The 8,109-nt window shown below is 43.6% G+C and overlaps 1 protein-coding gene across 2 annotated transcripts in view; it reads left to right on the forward strand.

The window, feature by feature from the left end:
- PLXNA4 (plexin A4) overlaps positions 1-7,370 on the forward strand; it is a 454,032-nt gene extending 446,662 nt beyond the window's left edge. For both annotated transcript variants that reach the window (XM_075757480.1, XM_075757530.1), the window contains exon 32: positions 228-7,370. In XM_075757480.1, coding sequence (XP_075613595.1) covers positions 228-323 — 96 coding nt within the window. In that variant the 3' untranslated portion in view covers positions 324-7,370. The remainder of the gene's footprint in view (positions 1-227) is intronic.
- Positions 7,371-8,109: the final 739 nt, after the last annotated feature.

The following is an 8,109-nucleotide window of genomic DNA, read 5'->3' on the forward strand; positions in this document are numbered from 1 at the left end:
ATTGGTTGCAATCTAGAGGTCTGCATTCAGTCGAATCAACCCCAAACTGACTGCCTAGTTCCCTGCTGGCTGACTGACCTGCTTTGCATGATCTAAGCTAAGCCTAGGACATACCTTAGAGAAAGCTAACCCTCATCAGCTGCTATAAGGTGCTGGATTCAGTCCTTTAGGGCAAAAAAAAAAAAAAAAATAAAATCACTACCACTTCTTTCTCTCTCCTTTTCCAGATTCTTGGAGCCCTTGATCAAGATGACCAGGCTGGGAAACAGAAACTTGCCTACAAACTTGAACAAGTCATAACCCTCATGAGCATAGACAGCTGAGAACTGTCCTGCCAGGGACACCCTGGGAGGGATAAACCAAGTCGTGCCTCACTCAAGATCATCATCTTTACCAAGTGCAAGTTTTGATCGGCTGTCAGCAGAGTCACCTGAACAGCGCTCCTCTCTCTCTCTCTCTCTTTCTCTCTCTCATTTCTTTCTCTTTCAAAATCTATGGACAAAGCGACGAAGCCCCAGGGGTTAAAAGAAAAGACTGCAGAGGAATCTTGGCTCTGGGGACATCAAGATGTTCGAGTGGAGCTCTCCTTTTCACAGCTTCCCCTCTGCCTTTGCCCTAGAGAAAAACTATTACACACAAAAAAAACCCTCAAACCCTCCCCCAACATCACATCATCACTCTGCAGATGGGAAATTGGGAGGTCACCTCTGTCATGCTGCTTTAACTGCCCTCCAAGGGCTGTAGCCTCTGGAGCGGACATGGAAATGAACTCAGTATTACTAAAAGTCTCCCCAAGGGGAAGGCAGCCTGCCTGCAGGGATCCTGGAGGGCAGGAGCAAATCGAGATCTTCTCTTGCAGAGCCTTTGCAACTCTATCTTTTGATAGTGATCCACTGGGAAAGAAACCCCCGAGGCTCCCTGAAAAATGCCACAGCTACAGCTCCATCCAGAGCGGGACCATTGTGGCTCTTATCTGCCTGGGCAAACAGCGGTGTAGCTGCTCTCTTGGGGCAGGGGAAGGGTCAAGAGGGGAGGAGATCAACGGTCCCCTGCCCATGTGTTTCATATGGTAATTCTTATTTTTCAAAAAGAGACCTGTGTCCCTCTCTGTCTTTCCCATTGTGTCCTGTTGGTCGTAGCACTGCGGCAAAAATGGTCTCTCTGCTCAGTGGCATCCCGTTGGTGGTAATTCTGTTCCTCCTAGTAATGGACAGCACAGCATCTCCCTCGTTCCCACCTCAGCTTGGAAAGCAAGAGCCACAAGTCTCATTTTGTTCCAGGCAAAGAGCTTGGCCTCAAAAACCAAACAGAGGGATTTTTTTTTTAAAGCTGTTAGTTCTTTCCATTTTGTTTCCTCAACTGGAGCAAAGCTGTTGTTTTCTCATGGTGGAATATCAGAAGGATACTGAAGGGCTTGCCATGAAGCAAGGTGGTGCATAGCACTGATGGTAAAACCTTCCTTCAAAGCCACTCCTAAGATGAAATGTCACCACACATTTTGGAAGGAAATCTTGGAGGAAATCCAAATGAAACATTGCAAAAATATTCTTCTACCTAGATACCCCTAGCCAAACTGCATGTCTTCTGGAGGTCTCTGAACCGCTGTAAGCTCATCTGCCTTTTGGTGCCAACTCCTGGCCTTTTTTATTCTCCATTTCTGGAAACAACATGCCTTGCTGAAGGCACAGTTGCTGCCCAGGAAGGATTTGCTCTCTCTTTGCACTTCCTATCCTTTCAGAGATCACTCTCACCACAGGATGATTGTGGGTGATTACCCTGTCCTATCCTCTGCTCAGCTCCTCCAGAACAGCATCTCAACCTGTTTCACAGCCAGCCAAAGAGGAGTGAGCTCCTGTGTCTCTTCTTCATTTGGCTATTTTGTTCATACAGCTGCCAGCCTGGATAACACCGTGGTTCAGCATACCGGGAGACCCTCGGGGTCTGGAGAACCTTGCATCTTGTACACCATGGAATCAAGAGCTGGGTCTGCATTCATCTCACCAGAAATGAACAGAACTCACTAACAGATGAAGGAGATGTCTTGGTGCCACGGAGAATCAGCCCACATCCATCTCACACCATCCTCAGAGCTACAGCTTGGATCTACTTTGCACCTGGAGGGAGGAAGGGGTAAAGACAGGGTGTGTAAATTGATTACAGAATGAGTGCATTTGGTTTTATTCATGCCTTTTGGTAGCAAACTAGAACCTCTTCAGAGCGACGGATCGTGAGTGCATCTAATGGGGGATGTGGTGTAAACAGGAGTCAGTCAGCAAGCGGGTTTCATTCAGCCAAGCAGATACACATGTAGGCAAGTCTTTCTAAAACCATTTAAAGAACAGCAGTCCAAAACTGGATGTGTCTGTGGGGAGAATATCACAAGATTCTTATTGAAACAGCAAACTTAGGGACACGTCTTGGTTTTGAAACCCCAGACATTTCTCTCTTGCTTATAATTATTATTTTGTGCGTGTGCGTGTGTATCTGTGTGCGCGTGTGCGTTATTTCCTTTTTAATTTTGCTTGCTTTCTGTTTTATTGCTGAGCTGATGGACTCATCATGCACCTTATGGACATCTCAGCATTTTTAAGAGGCCTGCGCATTGGGGATGATTTGGGTTTGGTTGGTTCTGCCATGGTTTTGTTGATCCATTTAGTAATGTCGGCACATGTTCCAGATCCATTGATTATGGCTGTGAAAGTGGGGTGGAAGTCCCACCAGAGCCAGCGCTAAGAAAATTGCAACACCACCACAAACACAATATTTTTTATAAGTACATAAAAAAGGAAAATTAAAAAAAAAAAAAAAAAAAAGGAAGAAACCAAAGGTTTTGACAAACAAAGTGCCACAAAAGATAAATATGGACCCTATTGTCATGCCTTGTACTCACAGCTGGGTGGTAGGAGTCTAAGGACAAATAGCTGGTTTGGAGGGAAGTGGTTATGAGTGAGCGGCTGTACTGCCTGGACATGCGCACATGAAAGGAAGAAGAAGCTGTTCAAAAGAAAAAAACATTATCTAAGTGAACTGGTGTAATCCTGCGCTGTTACCGAAGTCAGAGGAACACCACAGGGGAAATTTGAGACTCACCCTGTTTCTTTTTGATGTTTTCAGGGCTGTGTTTTTATTTTATTATGGTTGTTTTCCATTGTTATTATTTTATTTCTTCTTGCTGGTACAGAGTTTTTCATCTGTGATAGATATATATATTTTTCAAGAAAAACTTGATCACCTCAGAGACAGTGAGAATGAAACACGTAGGGGAAATGGGAAGTGACATGAGATTGGTGTCTTAACCCTTCCCAAGTTCCCATTTAGGCATTTCTGTTTTATCTCCACCTTCTTCTTTCCCCTGTCCTCAGGATTTGAAAGAAAATCTGTGTTTTGCTTCTCTGTCACATCCTTCTTATTTTTCTTTTTTTTTTTTTTTTTTTTCTTTATTTGGTGTTTGATCTGGTTTTGGTTTTTGCTTGGAAAAATATGCCAGAATCATGATGTAAATGCGTGGGCTTCTCCCCTGTCCCCTTCAGTGCCCTCCCCATTTCCACTGTCCCAGCATCCCCCAGTCTATGAGAGGTCTTGGCATCTTTCTTCCCAGCCTCACCTGTTGAGCTAACTATTTTTTAAGTGCATGTAAAATACAACTAAAAACAAAGGCACAAGCAGAAGAATGAGCCCTACTACAACATGGATGCGTTCTTTTCCTCTTCCTTTGACTTGTTTCCCCCCACGTCCCTTTCCACATTTGACCAAAAATGCCCAATATGTGGTATTCCACACTGTTTTTCAAACCACACGGAGACAATTGGAGTCAAAGTCCCTACAAGTCAATGGAGAGGCTCCTAATACCCAGAATATGCCAGATGATAGGCTAATCTTTATGGGCATTTCTCAAACACTGCAATCAAAACAATGAATGCTGATACTTGCAGCACCATGAGAAATGGGGAAACTCAACTCCTGAAGACTCTCTGTGGTCTTACTGAGAGCGCTAAGATTATTTCTTCACTGCAGAGTTTGTTCTGGGACTTTGCACCTGGGTTAAGGGAACACAAGGTGAACGGTCCCTCTGCAAACACATTGTGTCCTCCCTGTGAGCGTACTCACCTATCAATGTCATGGTGAGCTGAGATATAATCCATCATGTCATGTGCTTTTGCACAATGAGCCTTCCAGTAAACACTATTGTGGGAAAAGTTGTGTGTTATCTGGAAGAAGGTGTTAGATTGTTAGCGCTTGAACAGACAGCACGGGAGAACTACCAAAAAGGAGAAATGCAGCCACTCAGCATTTGGGACAGCACGTTGCTGTCCCAACATGCCCCAATCATTCTCTTCCTACTCTTTATTCTGTCCTGAACATATCTGAAGGTTTGGTCCAATCCAGCATACACCAGCCTTGCTCTGTTAGATGAGAGTTATGCCAATTTTCTCTTCTGTAGTTTTACCGTGGTAGTTGTCTTCTCATACTTCTTTAACACTGGAGACCATAAAAAATTGTTATGGCATGAAGAAGATTTATGAGGAGAATTTTGGTTGGTATTTGTTTTAATTGAAAAGTGATTAGCAAAGTTTCCAGATCTTGTGCATTAGCCCACAGGGAGGTGTTTACCATGAAGGTAGAAACATCAAGCAAATCACATAATTATTATTATTTTTAATAATGCTGTTGAAAACTGATAGAATGTTAAGAGTCCTGTGACTACTCTCACCGTTGAGTCAGCCAACACAAATATTACACATTCCTTTCACATTTCCTAAAGGCCGGGATTTCTGTAGTGTAACAACCCAAGCACAAACCAGCTACTATCAAGAGGAAGATTGTTAAATGTAAACCAAAACACAAAATGTAGATCTGTCCTTCCCCAAGGCTTTAGTGAAGTGCTTTGGAAAGAAACACTGTTATGTGAAAGACTCTTCCAAAGGAAGGTTGAAAACTTGAAAGGACTGAGTCCCAGGTCTCCTCTTAGTGGGGCATACATTTGTGTCTCCACAAAAGACCCTGAAGTCCAAGGACCATCTCACACCAGAAAGAAAATTCTGGGCTGCTGGAGATGACCAGGAGTGCTCTTTCACATCACCAAGGCATCAGTAAAACAAGTCATGCTTCATCCTTCCCAGAAGCCTCCAGAAGAATTACTCATTAAGCAGATTCATCTGATAGTGTGGAGATATTGCTTGGCACTGTAAAAGGAATGAGAGAGAGGAAGAAAACCGGTCCTGCTTCCCAAACTCCTGGGGCAGGCTCTGGTGTGTAAGAGGTTTGCTCCTCCATAGAAATCTGTCACTTTCTGCAGTGGCCATTGCTGATGTGGGAAGATGCCGTGACCAGCTAAGCACTTTGATGGAACCCCATCAGTCCCAACAAAGTGTCCCTTTCTTCTGCTTGGTTCATCATTTAACTGAAGAAGCCAGACAGAGGACAATGTATAGAAATGTGCATGTTGGCTGCACCAGGTTTGCGTGCTTTTGAGTAGCTCACCAAGAATTGCATCCAGGAACCCGGTATGCATATCCCTTACCCTTGAATGAGGAAATCATATAAAAATTCAGCTCTTGAATCAGTGCTGTTGTCTAAACTCCTCTGAGCCTCTGATAACCTCCTCTCCTGGGATGACCAAGGGAGACCAGGAATGGATCTCTTTCTCCAAACTAGGGAGCTATGATTATTTACACAATCATAGTAGATTGTGTTTCTGTGTTGGCAGGTGCCTCACCATGACAGCTGCTGGGTAGAGAAGTATTGGCATAGCCTCAGTGATGCCAGGACAACTTGGTGCATCTGATGAGTAGTAAACAAGTTGCCTTCCAGGGCAGGTTGGAGGTCGTGGGATGTCCTAGCTCTTGCCATCCAAACTTTGTACGCTGTGGAGCAGGTAACTGATGAAGTGAGTGAACCTCAATGTCATGGTGTGAACCTCAGGCTCCTGGCCATTCACAGCCTGAGCTTTCCTGTTTTGCACCCAGTGCTGTTCCCATTTCAGAGTATCACTGGGTTCATGGAGACCTGCAGTTTTCCTTCTCCTCTGCCACTGTGCAATGCCCTTTCCTCCAAAACAGTTGTCTTGTCTTATAGGGATAACCATTTTGCGGAGAATAATTTGAAAACAGAGCTTGTCAACCATATTTTATTTGGGATGGCTCAGTTCACTACACTGTTAGAGAAGCACCCAAGGGGGACACAGGCTTACAGCAGCAAATTAATTTATAGAAAGATGTCAAAAAATAAAAAAAAGAAAAAAGAAAGAAAGAAAAAGAAAATATTTACACTTGGAAAAAAATAAAACCACCAAAAAAACCCCAGCAAGGATATAAAGCTGCTTTGTCTAATCAACCTGTCACGTGTGTGATTTCTGTTGTTGTCGTCGTTGTTGTTGTTTGTTCACTGGCTTTTTTTTTTTTCTTTTTTGTTAATCTTCTGTTCTAAAAATGGATAATTTACCTCAAGAAATTCTTTCTGCTTGGAAACAGATCACCTCAAAGACACTCGCAGCAGAGAGCAGTGTGCAGGGAAGCTCAGTAAAGCGAACCTGGGTGTGGAAAATAGGGGGAAAACAAGGACATTTAGGTTCTTTCAGCATTCCATATCTTGCTGGTGTGATCTGGCGTGGCTCCTTGACTCTGAGGGCAGCATTTCCCAGTAGGAGAGGTTGCTGTTCACTTTCAGATAGACTGAGGCACAAACAAGAGCCAGTTGGAGAAATCAAGGCACATGCCCAAGCTTGCAGTCCTTTCTGAAGTATGTTAAGAGAAACTTGGTGTTATTTAAAATTTCTATGCTGCTCTTTCTCCAGGCCCTGGAGAAAATTCACTTTCCAGTCCAGAGTAGGGTAAGGCAGCAGAGAGATTAGGTGCTAGCTAAATGCTCCCAGTGTTTTCCCCAAGGAATCAAGACGAGAGGCAACCAGAGTATTTAATGTCACAAGACAGGCCCTTCCTAGTGTCTGACCCTGTGTCTTGGACATACACATGAGCCCAGAACTCTCATCCTCTGTTTTGCTAAAGCTTCCACCGTAAATACAAAAATCAATGTAAAGACATATCCTTTCACTACAGTGTTACTAACAGCCTCAAAGAGATGTCAAGACACCATTAGAAAGGAGGTTGGGATCCTTTTTCTTAGGTTGTTGTTGTTGTTGGTTTGATTTTCTTTTGAATTGATCCTAGTTAAAAAATGAATAAAATCTATACTATTTAAATTGGAATCCCGTTGTTACTTGGTAAAGGCAAAGCTTCTGTACCTTTGTTATAATTAATTGTATACCTGTGTATGTAAATATAAGGCATTCCTATTTTGCAGTCCAGAACAAAAAAGAAAAAAAACCTATTTGTAATATAGAATAAAGTTTATTAAAAAAAAAATAAAGAAATAAAAATGCCCTGGGCTGTGATTGCTGCTTCCTATGGCCAGATGGAACCAGAGAGAGGGAATTCAAGTGAAGGGGAAGCATGAGACTGGAGAACATGTAAGTGCTCAAAGCAAGTCCACTTCACATCTATGCTGTAGGAGCCCTCTCCCAAGTTCAGGCTCCCCCACCATCCACAGTACATGCTCTAGAGTTTCCTTAGTGCTCCAGAGTCAGCACGTGTTGGCATTTTGGGCTTCACTTCATATCATGTCCATGGACTGGGCTGGTGAAGTGTGGTGGGAAGTGGATCCCAGCTGAGCAGACCCCAGCTATTTGTACAGAGAGGGCAAATGCTTGGGGATCAGCATGCTCATGTCAACAAATGACTGTGAAAAGCTTTTTTCCATGAATCCACTCTCCTTCCTTCCTTCCTTCCTTCCTTCCTTCCTTCCTTCCTTCCTTCCTTCCTTCCTTCTACCTCTACTGCCCCCTTTCTCTCTCTCTTTATTTCTCTCCCATACAAGAACCCATTTATTGGGTTCTTTGAAATTTTTTTGGAGAGGTGGGATCCAGCCAGGCCATTCCTTTCCATCTGCCTTTGGGGTGTCATCAGTTGTGCATTTTGAAGATGATTGACAAGATGATAAACTCGGGTGTGCTGTTTAAGGAACCTTATCCTATGGCTCTTGAAAGTCCTCAGTGGGAACCTCTGACTCGGTGGCCATTACAGTACTGTAGCAATCATCACACTGGGTTTCAAA

The sequence above is a fragment of the Balearica regulorum genome, chromosome 1 (assembly GCF_011004875.1).
Source record: "Balearica regulorum gibbericeps isolate bBalReg1 chromosome 1, bBalReg1.pri, whole genome shotgun sequence".
In the NCBI taxonomy this organism is placed as follows: domain Eukaryota; kingdom Metazoa; phylum Chordata; class Aves; order Gruiformes; family Gruidae; genus Balearica; species Balearica regulorum.